The sequence below is a fragment of the Tasmannia lanceolata genome, unplaced genomic scaffold (genome assembly GCF_043159265.1).
Source record: "Tasmannia lanceolata isolate RefF3 unplaced genomic scaffold, GAP_Taslan_0.1 ptg000005l, whole genome shotgun sequence".
In the NCBI taxonomy this organism is placed as follows: Eukaryota; Viridiplantae; Streptophyta; class Magnoliopsida; order Canellales; family Winteraceae; genus Tasmannia; species Tasmannia lanceolata.
Window position 1 is genome coordinate 14,444,387 of NW_027518682.1, and position 18,129 is coordinate 14,462,515.

Genomic DNA, 18,129 nt, shown 5'->3' on the forward strand with positions numbered 1-18,129 from the left:
AGTAGTTTATTTTGGAAAATATTATCACTGGATTTTGATGAGGGGGGTATGGCCGGCACCGTGGGATGATCCAAACCGTCCATTAGATGGCCCACAGCCTAAATAGGTTGTGCCCCAAAAATCATTTCAATAGGTTGATCCTAACCCTCCGATCTATAGAGGGTTAGGATCAAGTGATCAACCCTCTAACATTCAAATCGGAGGGTTGGGATCAACCTATGGTGCTAGCCACAACCTATTTATATTCTATGGTGCCAGCCATAACCTATTTAGGCATCAAACCCTTAAAAAATAGATTAGCATGACAAAATCACCACCCTTTAAAAAGCCATCTAACTAGATTAGCATAACAAAATCACCACCCTTTAAAAAGCCAAGTGACTTGCAGGTGCCCGCGGGTTGACCTGACCCGACCCGTGTTTTTGCGGGTTGGGTCACCCGCGGGTTAGTTTTGACGGGTCACTAAAACTCAGATCCGTGCCCGCAAATTTGCGGGTGGGTCGGGTCGACCCGCGGGCACGGGTCGTTTTTGTCAGGTCTAGGCACATTGTTAGAAAAAATGTACAACTGGGCCCCATCACTTTGATGATCCAAAACCATTCATCTGTCAGGCCGTACAATGTTTGGGCCATAGATCGTAAATCTCACGCATCAGACAATTCGAAAGTCCGATTTGTACGACTTTTCTACTTTCAAAAGCCTTCATTTTAAATAGAATTTGAATGGTCGAAGCTATTTTATACCAGTGATTAACAAATGAATGGTTTAGATCGTACAAAAAGTGGTCCCCACTTGTTCCTCGACCCGCTCTTTTGTGTGTGTGTGTGTGTGTGAGAGAGAGAGAGAGAGAGAGAGAGAGGGGCTTTAAAAGGCTCGTCTAAACCCTAGCACATTTCCTCACTAGCTGCGGCATTTCAAAACCCTTCTCTCTCAGGAAACCCTAACCCTCTCTCCTCTCTTCTTAGTTTCAATCGATGGAGTTTTGGGGTAATCATCTCATCAATCCATCGCATTTTTCCCCTGAACGTATTCCTTATCGATTTTTTTCTTAATCATCGTGGTTTCAATCTCTAAACTAGTTCACTTATGCCCATTTTTTCCAGATCAGTGGACTTTATGGGTTTATCTTCGTTCCTCAGAGTATTTACATGCTGTTTCTTTTGTATTTGACAGGGCTGGGCTATTTTTGTTATTTATTTCCGTCAGGGGATTTGTTTTACCTTCCTTATTTTCTTCTTTTATCCTCTATTATCTGTCTATATATTGTCAGTATGGTTTTCAATCTAGTTCTATCGGATGATTTTGTTCTTTGATTGTTCGATTGTTCCTTTTCTCCTTTGACTCCATTTTCTTACTTATGCTTGATAATTATTAATAATATGACTACTTGTTTAGTTTATTGCGTATGGTATTTTCATGCCTTGTGTTTCCTTCATTGCTCCTGTTGTTGTTTGAGAGTGTTTATGCCTTTATAGTAGTTGATGGATGCTTGTTGCTTCTAGTTTATTGCTTATTCTATGTTGCAATTCCTTTTTGGTTGCTACTGTATTTCTTCAACCTGGTTATACTGTGTGTCAACTGACGGGAATGTGGTTTTTTAATTGGGTTTTACTTTATGTCATATAACTTTTAGGCGTTTGCGTTATTCTATGTTCTATGTGTAGTTTACACTGATCATCAGGACCTTCTCTTAGAAAATCTGGATTTTACGGAACTGAGCTTTTATCCAGTTTGTAGGCATTTTTATTACCTAATAGCTTTTTGGGCAGTCTGTGTCTTTCTTCTTACATCCGGTACTTCGGGCAGGCATTTGTATATATTATAATTGTATTTCTTTCTGTATTGGTTTAGCCTATTTCTTTCTGTATTGGTTTCACCTATTTCTTTCTTTATTGGTTTCACCATTATTTAAAGTTAAAACAATTGCCTGAAGGATACAAGTATTGGATATGCTTTATTTCTAGAAAATTTAGCTTTTTTCTTTATGTCATTTCAATCTTGTATCCTTTGGGCAATTGTTTTAACTTTAAACATCCTAGGTACATTTAAGCCTTTCATCGACTTGCACTCTATGCTCTTCTCTCATTCTTACCTGGTTTTTGCCCTTCCTCACACAAATGGCTTTGTGCCATGTTAATTGCGACTTTCACTTCATATGCTTCATTTATTTGTAGTTTGCCTGCTTGCCTCTATGCCTGTGTGCGACTGATGCAAATTTTTGTCACTGATACTCAATCTGAGCTGAGATTTATATACTTAAATGTGTACGCGCGCGTTGCGTACTGCTTGTTATGGAACTCCCATTGTTTCTCCGTGGTAGTGGTTCTTTTTTGGTGTCTCTTTCCTATCTTGGTGCATATAAGCTTGATTAATGAGCCATGGATTTTTATTGTGTTTTTGTAACGGGGGTTTGGTTTTTCCTCTTTGCTTTATTTGCAGTTTCTACAAATATTTTATCTGGATTTTGATTTTGTTAGCATTTCTAACATTTTGTTTTGAACTATTTTATCACTTTCACTTCATCCAGCGTCCATTGTTGGCATTTCCCCCCTATTTTCTGGTCTGTTACTTCCCTTATTGTAGACTTAAAATTTGGATTTTTTTATTTAATTTTCTGCCTTTCCTCAAAGAAGATTCTTGGATCATCGTACACTTCCAACCGATACCCTATGTATCATTTTTTGCTCCTATTCTCCTTTATGGGCCAGGCTCTACTTGTGATTATTTTTCACACTGAACATACGCAGGAGCATTGTTTTCCCATCTTTCATAGGGGTTCTTTTTTACTTTTACCTTATTTCACTTTCATATGGTATTCTCTGTTGACATTGTTTATGTTACTCTTTGATCTTTGTTTTGGTCATTGTTCCTCTTGAATCCGTGCAATGAAGTATATATTCTTTGTAAGCTATCCACTATTTTGGTAGTTTATGTAGTTCTGTGATCAGGCTTTTGTTTGTCGTCACTTGAGCCTCATCCCTAGGAGTATGCATTTTTGAACTTGGCTCGACTAGATGCCACTTTGTTGTTTAGCTTCATTTTGTGCATACTTGTGATAATGTTGTTGTTCATTTCTCAAACTTAGGCCTCAAGCACTGGTAGAAGTTTTCATTGTTATTCATTTCACTACTTCATTTGGTGTTTTACATATTATCTAGCCTCTCAAAGGGTTAAGTTGTATATTTGAGTCAAGTGACTATCCAACATCATATGCTTCTGATGTGATTTTTTGGGCCATTATTTATTTCAGATGTGATAAATGATTTTCCTTCTCAAATCACTGTGAAAATGAAAATTGGATTCCATGTATTTCAGTTGTAGAAATCATAGTTTCAAAACTCCCCCCCCCCCCCCGGTATCATCGTTGACTCGACTGAGTCGATTCCTTTTTACCTTGGCCGCGTCATTGTCCAAGTCCGCATTTTGCCCAACAAAGTCAATCAAAACTCCGAGTTGACTAGGATTTGGTTGAGCCGTGTTTTGACCTACATCTGTCTTTTGAAACATCGGTAGAAATGCTTCTCTTTTATTGGAGTTATAAACATTGAACTGGCTACTTGAATATGAATCGGAATATCGTATTCGTTTTTTTTGCCAAAATGCATGAAACAAGATATTTTTTAACTTAAGTAATTTATCTAGGGACCCGAGACGGCTCTAGAAGTTCCATTAATTGGAAAAAAGAATTACAAGAGGGAGGAATACCACCTCACCTCAAACCCAATGCAATAAGGCAATTATTTACAATGTATGCTAGGAATACCCAAAAAATCACATGTTATAGCACCCCTAGTTATTCACCTATTCTAGGTAGATCTTTCCAGTGCAAGTATGTATGATTATCTATGTCCTTACGGACGAAATTAGCAAGAGAATTGGCTACCTGGTCAGCCTCTCTAATTTGGTGAGACGATCTCTGTTTTAGCTCTGAAATAAGAGAGTGAAGTTTCTACTGATGGTATTTTATAGACTAGGAGGTTCCTTCTTATCCATAATCACATAAGCCAAAATTTTTTTATATGATTTCAACCAAATTTAGAAAGTCCAATGGCTGTGCAGTACGCAAGACCTAACATGCTTCTAGTCTCTGCCTGCAAGTTAGTGTCAACATTATAGTAATGGGAAAAAGCAAACATTAACTTACTTTTGTGGTTTCTAATGACTCCGCCCTGCTAGAAATACCAGGATTGCCCTTGGAAGCGACATTTGTATTCATCTTGCCTTCATCTCTCCTGATCCGTTTCACTTGGAAAGCATGCTGCCTATTCATCGGATTAGTACTAATGTCGATTTCACGAAGAGCCCAGTCTTTATAGAGTGTGCAATTAGATGCAGGAGTGAAGGAGCTAGAGAGCACCTTACCTCACATCATTTTTTTTAAATGACCTTACATCACATCATTAATACTCCAATAATACAACTAGAGTATTAAACTTATCTTCGTGCGCCAAGTGCATCTCTCCTTCCGTATCTCCCATTTAATGAGAAAAGGGACAAGTTTCAAAGCAAAGCCAAAACATGTTTTTTCTTTTTCTCCTTGACAGATCAAACTATTAAAACCATTAAACTAGCCTGGCAGTGATGGACTAGTTCTCAATCAAAGGAACCTCTAAGTAGGCGGCGAAATAACTCTAAAGATCACTCGCCATATTGCTATCAACAAACAAATGATCCATATACTCTTCCTTCGGCCTTGCAAGATATTTTGTTTACCTTGCGATTCTTTTGGTTTTTAAATGGGAAAAATATGTGCATCTAGATTAGGATTTTTTCTGCTTTATATATAGTTCATGTGGTAAGACGTTGCCTATACTTCGGAAGAATGACGTGGTAACATGACATGGATTCCTATAATCTTGCTCTTTTCGTTGACATTGAGGTTCTTATGCTAAGTGGCTTTCACTTTGTGAATCCTTGTCACTATTGTACTCTAAGTTGTACCATTGTTTAAAAACTCTCTTAGAGTCTTAGTCAGTCATTGACTTTCTCAAGCGGACTCAGATTTACCTTGTCTGGATTCTCATCCAAGTCAAACTTTTGCCATTTGAATCAATAAACAAACCTTTGAATGGCCTGAGTTTCATTAACTTGATGTGTCAGTCATTGACTTGCCAGCCAAATTGGTTTTACCTTAGCTGTGCTCTTGTAGTTTCATTAACTTGATGTGTCAGTCATTGACTTGCCAGCCAAATTGGTTTTACATTAGCTGTGCTCTTGTCTTGGTTCACACTTTTTTAATCAAACTTTTTTAAACAGTTTATACCTAAAACTGCTAGGAGATCACATAGTGACACTCTCTTTCAAACTGTAGTGGTTTGAGATTATATAATAATATTCTTACTCTTTCAATCTTTTTTCTGAGCAGTCAAGAAAAGTTGATGCCTATTCTAAGTATATCCATAGATAATTATATATGTTTCCCTACTTGTCTGAGTTGCTTTAACCCCTGATGCTCAGCTACATGTGTATGGTCTTCAGGAATACCCTACATGTATCTATGTGTATGGGTACCAAAGCTGTCCCGTTGAGTTTGAGTTTTTTTAAACTCTGCTGTATGATTTTTTTTAAATGAAAAGAAGAAACTAGAGGGCTTAATGTACTGATGTCCCGTGCTGTATAATTTTATGAATTGATGTTATACGCAGGAACATATTAATGTTTTGATTTTTTTTTAAAATTTGTCGTCTATGATACGGGTTTTGTTGGTGAAGCTATTTATCTGATAATCTTGTTATGATTTCTAGGTGTTGAAGTTAAAGCCGGGGAGCCCCTTAAGTGCGAGCCTGGTTTTGATAAATATCTGCATCTCTCACAGGTAGTTATCAAGTCCAACATTTTTTTCTTTGATTCTGTAACTCAGTTTTCATTGCCTTCACTAAATATCTGATCTCCAATTAAATGTTATACTGCCATTATGTAGGCATCACTAGGGGACTCCAAAAAGGAGAGAACAAGTGAGCCTATTCGCCTTTATGTGAAGGTTGGGGATCAGAAATTGGTTCTTGGAACGCTTTCATCAGAAACCTGTGCTCAAATTTCATTTGATCTGGTCTTTGAGAAAGACTTTGAACTATCTCACAGTTGGAAGAATGGGAGTGTCCATTTCTGTGGTTACAAAACTATAATTCAGGAAGAATATCCTTTACATTGTTTACTTCCAGTTGCTAGTTTTAGGTGTATTAAGTACTTCTGTTTCACTTGGATATTGCATAAATTTTTCTTAGTTGATTGGTTTCCTTGACCGTGGTTTCTTCTCTTCGTCAAGTCTGATGCCTTCACCGGTAAGTCTTGAAGTTTAAATAGCTTTCCGTTTTCTGTTATAGTTTTAAAATTATGGATCCTGTCCAAGTACTACTTTTCACGATACCAACATATAATTTCTGATTCAATTTCAAATTCCAGAATCTGATTCTGAAGAGGAGGATATTCCGATTATGGCTAAGGAAAATGGTATCCAATTGCTTCCTGTATCCATTAAATTCATTAAAACGTATATCAGCACTACTTTTTTGTGATAAACACATCTGGTTTCTCTTTCACCATTTAGGCAAGCCCGAGGCCAAGGAGCAGGCTAAACCTACCATGGATAAAGCTAATGCTGCAAAACCCGAATCATCAGCTGCTAAGAAGGTGAAACTTGTGGAACCGAAAAAAGCTGACGAGGATGATGAGGTTGAAGAAGAAGAAGAAGAATCTGAGGAAGATGAATCAGATGATGAGGTATACTACTTTTTTCCTCTAAAGAAGAAAGGAAACCTATCTGCTCACAAACTTCTTCTTATTAGTTTAATCATCTAATCACCAATCATCCTCTTGTAAATGATTGATAGTTTCTTTAATCATGAGTTGATATCATACGAAAAGAAACTTAACTGGTTTATTAATTTATTATAATGCCAGTTGAAATTTTCTACTTAAACACACTGGATGAGTGTCGGGATGACATAATCAAAAGCATCAGACACTTAACACTCCATTTAAAGGTGTCCCACTTCTGACACTTGAAATTCAAAGTCCACGTATACAACACCTTTAGGGCCTGTTTGGATACGTCATTTTTTGTATTTGTATTTGAATTTGGCTTTTGGATACAAAATAAATCGATCATCCTCATGCACATGTTGCTAATGGAGGGGAGAGGTCGAGGAGCAGAGAGGGTGAAAGAAATTCTCCCATAAACGGATTTTCAAATACTGTTTTGCACAACATATTTGGAAATCAATTTTTTTCCACTGTTGTAGCTGATTTGGAAATCTAAGGATTTGATCCAGATCCAAATCTCAACGCAAAAAGGGCTACCAAATGCGAGAAATCCAATTCTTCTGGGTATCCAAACGGACTCTTAGTGAGGTGTTTAACACGAAATTGTAAATTCATATGGTTTTAGCTTACTTATCTTCAAGTTAATATGTTCTAAGCTTAATAACATATACTTTTCTTTAAGAAGAGGGTTTCAAGTTAATTAAGAAAAGAGTCTGTCTTACTTAGCTCATGACTGTTTAGTGTTACCATGCTATGTGCATTTAGTCACCGTTTAATTGACTTGTTTTTTGCTGAAAATATGTTTATTTTCCATCATAATCCATTGACCACGCGTTCAGTTGTAGTCCGAGTGCCAATGTGGATTTTCACTATTTTCCGCTGACTTTCCAAAAAATCCATCGTGGCGTTGTTTCCATTTCCATTTTCCGCAAGTGGGCAATGGGTTCTCTGTTTCTCTGTCTCTGCCATCTGCCCCTTACCCACCACTGCTCTTTGCCACTCGTCTCTCTTACTCACACACACTCTCTCTCTCTCTCTCTCTCTCTCTCTCTCTCTCTCATATCGCCGTCTGCAGCCATCACCTTTCCTGTTTCCTTTTAACCGAACAACATATTTTCTTGTTTGTTTCTTTTCTTTTCTTGCCATTGTTTCCTCGGGTTTCCTGATCCGAGGAACACAACTGAACGGAACCTTAGGGTATGACTCTTACTATTCCTTCCTTGTTGGCTTTAAAACTTTTAATTTCAAGCAATTTGTATTGTATTTACATATTAATCAAAATTCAAATGTTGATTGTCGAATTTATTCAATGAATGCCAATGAATGCACTATACAGGCTGCAATAGCGCAATCTCTTTTCTTGATCGTTATTATATGTTATAAATTATTGATTTTATCTAATATATTGAACTGTGAATGCGCAGGTATTAGTATTACCAACACCATTGAGTTCTGACTGTTGACTGTTTAGTAATTTAGTTGCTTAGAATAATTGTTAATAAATAGTTACTCCTTGGTACTTAGTTAGTTTAGTTTTTTATTTTAGAAATTACTCAAACATTCCAATCATCGAATTATAAGCTGAAATTGTTTGACAATTCCAAAGTCATTACTCAATAGTTCATATGCATTTTTCATATGCATTTTAAAAATTTCTTTAATATTTTATTTTTAAATTTGTTTACTTTTTTCATATTTTAATTCTTTGTACGGACAGAAGTGCTCCCATATTAGGATTTTTTGAGGTTCCTATAATGGACACCTTGGACACCTGTGTCAAATCTCAAGTGTCCAGGTTACAGGTTGAAAATATCAAGTGTTCGTCTACAAAATGTTTTGATTTTATTTGGATGTGCCTTGTGGGACATCATCTTGGCATTTTTTGAATAATTGTATTTTCATTTTTCATTATGTGGTTAACAGATTATGTTTTTCAGGGTCCTGATATATGCCCGACCATCTTTTGATGATGGGATGAGTCTTCTTGTTTTACACTTTTCTAATTGGTTGCTGAGTGTTTTTTTTTAAAAAAAAGCTTTTGGCAGCTGGTTAAATGGTGGAATACAAGGTGATTCATCCCTTTTATTTTATTTTTTTCAAAAATAACAATTTTTTAAAAGAAAAATGTTTCTACATAAAACACAAAAGGCACAAGGCGTCCCCAAGGGGGGTCGACTTCCCCAAACTCCCTCCCACTATGACTAACCTCACTTCGTCTGATATAATTGAGTTGACAATCACCCTCACATTCTGCTTCGCTCCTTTTTATTCAATTTATCTTGTTTTGTCACTGGCCTCAACTCATAATGAATTTCTGGAGATATTTTTAAGCATAAGTCTCTAATTTCACATATATATACTTGCTAATTTCTAAGGACCCGCTGCTTTGCTCTTGGCCAAAGCTATGACGTTTGCCTAGTCGCCTTTTATGACTAGAGGATCCTTCAGATAATTTTCAAACCCTTCGGAAATGTGTGGCATATTGGATACTCGCCTAGCCACAGATCTACCAAGAACCTTCCCCCCTATCTCCTCTCCACTCTAAATCTAATGAAGGACTAAACAAAGATCTAAAGCTACCATTGGATTTCTATACGCCCGAACCTTTTCCCAATGATTGTTTCCTTCTCTCCCAATCCCCACCCCCACCCGTATTTATCCCCAATAATTTTGTGCAATAAGGCATCTTATCCTTCGAATTCCAATGCCACCTTGTTTCCCCTATAATTTTGTGCAATAAGGCATCTTATCCTTCCAATTCCAGTGCCACCTTGTTTCCCCTATAATTTTGTGCAATAAGGCATCTTATCCTTCCAATTCCAGTGCCACCTTGTTTCTTTAATCTGCAGATTTTCTTCCCATTCATAAGGTGTTTTAAACTTCTTGTTGGCCTCCCTTTCCTTGCCACAAGAAATCTCTTCGTAACTTCTTTATTTGCTTTGCCACTATGAAGGGGTTTTATATAAGGACAAAAAGTATACTAGAGGGTTTGCCAATGCCCGCCTTAATGAGTGATATTGCCCCTATTTGATAAGTGCTTTTTCCAAGAGGCTAGTTTCTTTTGATTCTTTCCACTGTTGAATGCCAAAATGCTGCTTGAGATACTCCATATCATAGGGCAGTCCAAGGTTGGTGATGGGCAATTATTCTTTCCTACGGCCTGACACCAAAATGTGTTCCAACACTTAATTCTGCATACTATCAAGCTTTCTGTGAAGTTAATCCTTAGTCCTGATTAAACCCATTCTTTTGCCTTGGAAATAAGTAGACTTAGAGCGTCCACTATTAAAACGAATAAATAAGTTGAAAGAGGATCACCCTTTCTTATGCTCTCAAACTCCCAAAGAAACCCACCCGGGCCCAATTCACTATCATTGAAAAACATGGTGTGGATATATGCTTGAGAGGATAATCCTTAACCCTGATAGCATCTCAAACCATCTGAAAAGTCTTTTCAAACATTTTCTCCGTTACTACTCTTTTCCAGAAATATAATAGTTGTCGGCAAACTGAAGGTGAGACATTGGCCTGGGATTTTTACAAGGTTCTAGACCTTTGATAAATCCCCCTTCCTTTTTTTTTTTGAATGGCTTGATATAGCCCCTTCTGTTTTAGAAATTAGTAGACTTAGAGCTGCCATAATTAAAATGAATAAAAAAGGAGAAAGAGGATCTCCTTGTCTTCTGCTTTCTTAAACTCTCATAGAAACATACCGGCCCCATTCACCAGCGCTGTAAAATATTGCATGGATATGGAAGTTCTTATCCCCTTTGTCAAAACATGTTTGTGCCGATATCACTCTGCTATTTTAATTTCTCAAACACCCTTTTTGTCTTATTAAAATGCCTTTTTTTAATGTTTCTAGTTGCTATTTTGTAGAACTTTAGTGGTGTATGTGCTGACAACCCTCATTTTTTCATCATGTGCTGACAACCCTCATTTTTATGATGGATTCTGTTACAGGACATTCTTGGAGTAGAAGACCCAAGTGATGATGAGGATGAAAGCTCCGAGGAGGAAGATGAAGCTACACCTAAGAAGGTATGTTGACAATGCCTCCCTAGTTAAGCTCCTTATTGAATTTGTGGATATGGTTAAACCTTCTTTTGCCATATGCCTGTTTTCCATTTTGTGAAGGCCGGACCAAGCAAGAAGAGACCTGCAGAGCCATCTGCTAAGACTCCTGTTCCTGACAAGAAGGCCAAACTGGTTACCCCCGCAGGCCAGAAGACAGGTATGGCTACATTACCTTGTATGTGACTATTTAACAAGCTATTTATTTTAAACAATGTGAAAAAATGTCAAATTCCTCTATGCGAGGAGTGCAACTCTGAAATCTATGTATGTGAATGTTAGAGCATCTTTGGTCCTCGCAATCTCTGGGTATTAAATTTTGAGATCTCACGTAGAGATCTGATATTGGGTTTCTATAATTTGAGTTCGAATACTACATACATGTTATTAATGGTCTAGTAAACTGTAGGTGGCAAGAAAGGTGGGCACACAGCTACTCCTTACCCTTCGAAGCCGGCTGCTAAGACACCTCCAAATAGCGACAAGTCTAAGCCCCAAACCCCAAAATCTGGTGGCCAATTCTCTTGCAAGCCTTGTAACAAGTACGTTCTCGTGTTCTATTCCTTTTGCACTTGTTTTTGTACTTTGTTTCGTTTTGTACCTTGTTATGATTAGTGTATCCACATTAACAATAGAGATAGGTGTTGTTGTTCAAGTTTCTAAAACCTCCAAATACGGTTATATTTGTCATACAGGAGTTTCAACTCTGATGGTGCCTTACAATCCCATAACAAGGCTAAGCACAGTGCTGGCAAGTGATGGAATTTTCGTTTCTTTCAAGTTTTGCAGGCTGTTCTTTGAAGTTATGGATTAGTAAGTGGCTCCTTATAAGAAGTAGTTCGTCCCGCTAGGTCCTGTGGACTTATTCTGTTTACAGTGACTATTTGATGTTTGCTCAAGTGTTATTTTGGTAAAGTTGTGATGTTTGTTGAAAAACATATGGCACCTTAATATCGGGGTTGAGAGGGAGGTTTTTTGTCAGATTTTTCTCTGATAATATAGTGAATTTCTGCCTTTTCTGCTAAGATGTTAATATATGGTCTCTCTCTCTCTCTCTCTCTCTACTATGCTGCTGGGAAAGCTATCGTTAGAATGTGGCTGTGGCCTCTTATAAGATTTTGAGACTGGGAACAACAAAAGGTAACAACAAAAGACTGGGAGCAACAAAAGGTAATACCATCCCACAGATGCTAAAAGGATGGGTGGTTGTGTTGCCCTTGTGGTTGATATTCGTTCTTGCTCTTTCTGAATTGCCATTCACTCTAATCTGCTTATAAAGATCATGTAAAACCAGCCTTTCTTTTAAAGCAATTGATTTCATATTATAACTAGTGTGGCTGTGAATAAAAATCTTATAACGAGTTTTAAGATTCCCATGATGGTCTCGGATCATATGATCTGCACCGAGTTGCCATTAAAATTAAGTTTCAACTTGAGGCTTTGACACTCCCTCTAGGAAGTACAAAAGGTTAGCTATGTTTTTTGGAAATATTAGCTTTAAATATAACTTGAGCCCGAGTTAATTTCTAAGAGATAGGGCTGCATCGGTTCTCATCTAGCTATGAAATCGTAGTCCTTGCTATAATCTTACCATGCAAAACCTGCCATAAGATGAGGCGGCCCAAATCTGCTTCCGGTTTATAGATTCCAATTTAAAGATGCATTTCCCTCATTGGGCTCATTCCAGTTGTTATAATGGGATGAATAATAACTACAAACTATCCCCTGTGGGAATTGCAACCAACCCATGTATCCACCTACAAATTAGTTTTCTGCCCATTACCTACTAGTCTAAACAGTTATGAACCGCCTTTCAAGCAAATGAATAAGATTTCTTGAACTGCCTTTCACGCAAATGAATCAGAAGAAGAAGAATGCTGCAGTTGCTTTCATGAACTGTGAACAAAGTGAAAAGAGTGATAAAGAGGGTTATCGAGAAGGATCCAACCTAGCATAGTTAAGAAAGCTTGGTTCATAGAAGCTAGATTACGAATCCCTCAAACCCCATCTTCCTTTCTGCTACATATTTGCTTCTTATTTTTTTTCCATAATATGCACTCTCCTTAGGCCATGTTTGGCAGCCGTGAAAGTTTTTTCCATGGAAGGGATAAGAGAGAATTGAGAGGATAGAGTGAGGAGCGAGCGGGTGAGAAATGGCTGTAAAGCAGGGAAAAGACTCAAAAATAGAGTTTTTGTTTTCCTTATTTTTCAGCTACTTCGCAGACCAAACCTCAAGTAAAAAGGTTAGGACAAAAGACTTCTGTGATGTAGAAAACACGAATTCCTGTCTCAGCGCATGTTTCCTCTCCTCCTGCCGGGTTTGGCCGGTTTGGGCTGCAACTGAAACATTGATTCAAAAATTCTCAGGATCAATCATTGTTTCATCCGAATCGGCCGATTTCTGGTCTTACTACGTCAATCAAGAACTCATTTGACTCACTTGAGTCAGTAAAAAACCTCTTGGATCAATTTTTAACTTGCACGGCTTGACCCAGGTTTTTCTTAGGCAAGTTCTTGATTGAATTTGACTTTTGAAACACTTGATTCAGTACCTTACCTCTATTCTAGAATATTAAAAGATAAATGCAACTTCTACGTCGTGTGGGATGTGATCGTGGGAATGGTTTTCTCGTAACAAGTTCTGATATGACTTATTTTAGACAGCGTGAATTGAACCTGATGGTTACCTTTGCCACTTTTTTTTTTTTTTTGAACGTCATTACCTTGCAAAAGCTGACTGCAAGGGGCGTGGTAACTTTGATTTGAGACTGTTAAAAGACAGTAGACGATCCTTCACCGGCGGTGCAAAGGAATTACGCTCTACCAACACACTTCTACAATCACCATGTATTCTCATTGGGGACCTGGCATCTCCATTCCGATCTGCAGAACCGATTAATAAATTTAAATGCACCTAAATCAGTTCATTTCATCACATTTTTATAGAAAACCAATGAATTCACTGCCATCAAAACAAATATAAGTATAAAAATCAATCAAAACAAAATCCATGCCCTCTCAATTGTCTCCTCACCCGCTCCCTTCCCCTCTCTCTGGGTAAACTAATATTCCATGGAAAAACTTTTATGGTTGGCAAACATTTCATTAGTATGGTAGTATTCTCTCCTCACCCGCTCCCTTCCCCTCTCTCTGGGTAAGCTAATATTCCATGGAAAAACTTTTATGGTTGGCAAACATTTCATTAGTATGGTAGTGGTTCTGAAATTTTCTAATTCTACCATAATTCCACAGTTGTCATAAGCACTTCTAAACAATGAAATGCATAATTCTCCATAATCCTGGATTTAGTCACTAAGCTTACCTACCTCGGATAACAACCACCCCTTCCAACTTCTTCACCCATTCTAGGACACCCATGCAATACCCCACAATTCCCAGAAAGAAAACCACCCCTTCCAACTTCTTCACCCATTCTAGGACACCATGCAATACCCCACAATTTCTAGAAAGAAGATGTAAATGAATATGGCCGGATCCCGTTAACTTCTTCACCCATTCTAGGATAAATCCCCTTCTACCGGTTGTGAAGCCGGCACAACACTATACAAACTCTCCCTCTCTCCAATCTTAACAGTTGGTGGGCCCAACAATTGTTTAAATCATCTCCATTCACTCTTCAATCTATAGAGATTTCTATATGGTTTAGTTTATCTCTAGATCAAAGGGTTAGGATTATCCAATGGAGCTGATTTTGGGCGCTTGTAACATTAAGGGCCAATTGTATGCCCCACGCATATTTTTCAAAATGGGTACACACCATAGCATGATCCAAGCTTCTATATGGTGTAGTTTATCTCTAGATCAAAGGGTTAGGATTATCCAATGGAGCTGATTCTGGGCGCTTGTAACATTTAAGGGCTAATTGTATGCCCCACCCATATTTTTCAAAATGAAGTGTACGGTACACCATAGGATGATCCAAGCCATCCATGGTCAGCATGAAAAATTCACTTTTACCATAAATCAAACCTCTCACTCCAACCTGAACGGTTTGTGGCCTAATAATTTAATTATTTAAATCGTTGGGCAAGGTAGGCCCACCCATGTTTAAAAAAAAATTTCAATCTAAGAGAAGCTGCATATTATGGCAAGTGAACCCCAGTTCAGTTGCTGCTGCTTCGCCTTCCTTGGAAGCCCTCTCCGCAGTTGTTTTGGGTGAGACGGCTCCCCATTGCTTCGCCTTCCTTGGAGCCATCTCCCCAATTGTTTTGGGTGAGCCGGCTCCCCGATTTGCAATGGTACATCGAAGGACCAAAACTGCCGGCGGCCGCTTCAAATAACACGGCAGTAATTGTTAGACTAGAAAAATGTTAAAAGTAAATTAAATAAAGCTATTTCTAGTTTGCAAACCAGTAATTGTTAGACAGAATAAAAGTCACTATACAATTCTTCTGGTGGGCTCGGCATGAAAATTACATTCAAAACAGAAAAGAGGGATTTCGCATTAGAAGTCTTCTACTTTGCTTTGCTAATGTCCATTGCAGAAGGCATTTCACTGATGGGCTCTTGCATGTGAGAGCAGCCACATGGGCTCACTTTTCAGCAGATTTTGTCTTCATTCATGACTAGTGGCACACCCGTGCGGTGCACGGGGCAATAAAATAGTTTAGTCCCTCTGCCCTCTCACACCATTCAGAGTTGGATATATTCAAGTATTCCAATAGTTTGGATATACGTGTTATCAGGAAATCTTGAAATGAAGAAAATAATAGCCCTTGAGCTAGATGGGCCCGTCAGCGTGATTAGAGGGGGTACAAAGCCGCATTGATCGTGTGATCCCAACCATCCGATTGCTTCCTCCCAGCAAACAAATGATCAACATTGTTGGACCGTGGGCCATCCGTTGTGGGTAGGACCCATTTAATCGATGCAATCAAGAACGGTTATCCTGTAAAACATTATGCGGTGACCCACATGGTCTTGGTCTCATGTCAAACAGGCATTCCATAAATAAATATAAAAAATCAACGGCTTAGCTAAGCAGAGTGCTAGAAGGGACTTGATTGATCAAAAACCTAAGATGATATGATAAGGTGGTATTAAAGGCGAAGAACAGAAGAAGATAAAGAGACGGTCAAAGCTAATATTTTTTTCTATATGGAAAGGATTCCAGAGTCCTCATTCCACTGGTTTTTAATAGAGAGAAATACATGGGATGCGTCTAGAAAGAATACTGCACGTTCCTTTTTGATGTTAAGATAGAAAAATATATGGGATGCATTTAGAAAGAGAACACTGGACATTCGTTTTTCATAGAGATGAGAGAAATTTTGGCACACTCACGTTGTGTAGGATTCCATTTTACTTGAAAGATTTCTATTCAAGAATCCTAAGAGGAAAGGAAACGGAGAATAGAAGGGGTGCCACATGGCTTTATGATTAACGGAAAGATGAGATGAAATCTTCAAAAATGAAATAAAATGCATTCATAAAATGGACATAAGGTTTGAATTCATTTTTTTGAAGTCAACTATGTTTGGAAACCAAGTTAAGATTTTCATGGAGCCTAAGCAGATCTAATGCCTTTCTTACTTTCAAGGAAGTGTACCATAAGTGAATATCATATTGAATCCTTTCCACTTTTCCGTAGCTTCCACAACCTATCTTACATTCCCGAACAAATTCATTGATCATCTTCTTCACATTAGCATGCTTTGAAAAAGAAAACATCCAGGTATCACTCATTGACATAAACATTACATGAAGATGAATGCCATAATAGTCAGCAGCGTCAAAGTAGAGCAAAAATATTAAATTTATAGATCCATTATATTGACAACAATTCAAATTACTAAAAGACATAACCTTCCCCCAACAAATAATACTGACAAAAATTGTCAATATTTATATGCGGAATTCTAAAAGAAGTGCACAATTCCTTCTTATTGAACAATATTATAACACACAAAATGAGTTCAAAACATGAAATTATGTAGCAATGTGTCCAATGTGTTTTACCTGTCTCTCCCTAAGGCATGTTGTTTCTTTCACGGGAACTTCTCTGTAGATCACTCGATTTTTCTCCTTAAAATATGGCGATTTTTTGTAATCTTTTCGAAGATTAGAACTACCAGCCCCTCCTTTAAAGCAACGGTTGCTGGCAGTGTCCTTGTGGCAATCATTCAACATTCATTCCTAAGAGAATTGATCTGATAACTGGCGAGCATAATCCACGGACTTGTCAGATTTCCTTAGACTAACCAATTTTTTAAATTGGAATTACACAAATGTAAAAAGTGTTGTAAATTTGATGATAGAGAAGAAATCTGATTTTTTTAAAATTTAATAAAAAATCAGAGGGTATGGCTTTGGTTGAGAACAAAAATAGAAAGAAAAAAAATAAAAAAACTGAAAAAGAAAGAGTGGTAATACCTGCAATGAGAAAGACGGTTGTGATGGGTGGGAGTGAGTAGATGAGTGAGTTTATGAGTAGAGGTTTTTTGTCTATATTAGAGAGACGATGGTTTATTGTGGCTCTAGAGGGAAACTGTAAATAGGGAATTAGAAGGGGATAATGTTTTTGATAACCACAATATTTGGGCGGTTTTTTGTCTATATTAGGGAGACGATGGTTTATTGTGGTTCTAGAGGTAAACTGTAAATAGGGAATTAGAAGGAGCAAATGTTTTTGATAACCACAATATTTGGGCTTCCCTTTACGCAGGGAGAATCTGCCATTAATTAAAGCAAATTGTTAGTTTAAGCAAATCTTTTCCTATTCTTATGGAAATTTGATTTGTTTTGGCATACTCCTTTAATCTGCCCTCTATTTTTTGCCTAGATTTTTGGTCCCTAGGCTAAAAGGAGAGAGATGCCCAAAAATTTGGAAGAAATTCCTCCGCTAATGGAGAGAGGTGGAAGGAAAATAGAAACATTATAACGGAAAAGATATTTTAATATAAAAGGAAGTTGCCAAACTGTTGTGGGAAGTTTGAGAGATATTGCTTGAAAAGATTTGATAAAGAAGAGATATTTTTCTCACATATTTTCTGCTGAAATATAGATAGAATTATTTTATTGGCCTTGGAAAAATCTCAAGGAATAGAAGAGGTGACACATGGCGCTCTCACGTCGTCCAGGATTCCGTTTTACATATATATTATATGATGTGGCTGCTCTCACATCCAACAGCCCATCTGCCAAATGCCTTCTTTGATAGACGCTAGCAAATCCCTTTATAAAAACAGCTAGTTTGATATTTTACAAATAGCGTCATCACATCTAAGTGAATTTTACAAATTAGGTCATGCCATCGATTTGTGACCCAATATG

The 18,129-nt window shown here is 37.6% G+C and overlaps 1 protein-coding gene and 1 long non-coding RNA gene across 2 annotated transcripts; one reads left to right on the forward strand and one right to left on the reverse strand.

The window, feature by feature from the left end:
- The first annotated feature begins 839 nt into the window (after positions 1 to 839).
- Positions 840 to 11,861, forward strand: LOC143877613 (histone deacetylase HDT1-like). The gene is made up of 10 exons (XM_077379761.1): positions 840 to 987; positions 5,745 to 5,815; positions 5,921 to 6,134; positions 6,264 to 6,281; positions 6,403 to 6,450; positions 6,548 to 6,720; positions 10,726 to 10,803; positions 10,900 to 10,996; positions 11,246 to 11,378; positions 11,532 to 11,861. Exons 1-10 carry the CDS (start codon positions 975 to 977, stop codon positions 11,593 to 11,595), a joined length of 909 nt encoding a protein of 302 aa, XP_077235876.1. The 5' UTR covers positions 840 to 974; the 3' UTR covers positions 11,596 to 11,861.
- A 3,401-nt stretch (positions 11,862 to 15,262) lies between these two features.
- On the reverse strand, positions 15,263 to 17,862 carry LOC143876687 (uncharacterized). Its single transcript, XR_013250459.1, has 3 exons — positions 17,230 to 17,862; positions 16,816 to 17,013; positions 15,263 to 15,745 (listed from the first exon to the last, which is right to left on the reverse strand). It is a non-coding gene; the product is annotated as an uncharacterized LOC143876687 (long non-coding RNA).
- Positions 17,863 to 18,129: the final 267 nt, after the last annotated feature.

Excerpts from the sequence above, each read along its gene's own strand:
- LOC143877613 (XM_077379761.1), top strand. Across the intron at positions 10,997-11,245 it reads CCCCGCAGGCCAGAAGACAG|GTGGCAAGAAAGGTGGGCAC; the intron begins GTATGGCTACAT and ends AGTAAACTGTAG. Across the intron at positions 11,379-11,531 it reads TCTTGCAAGCCTTGTAACAA|GAGTTTCAACTCTGATGGTG; the intron begins GTACGTTCTCGT and ends TTTGTCATACAG.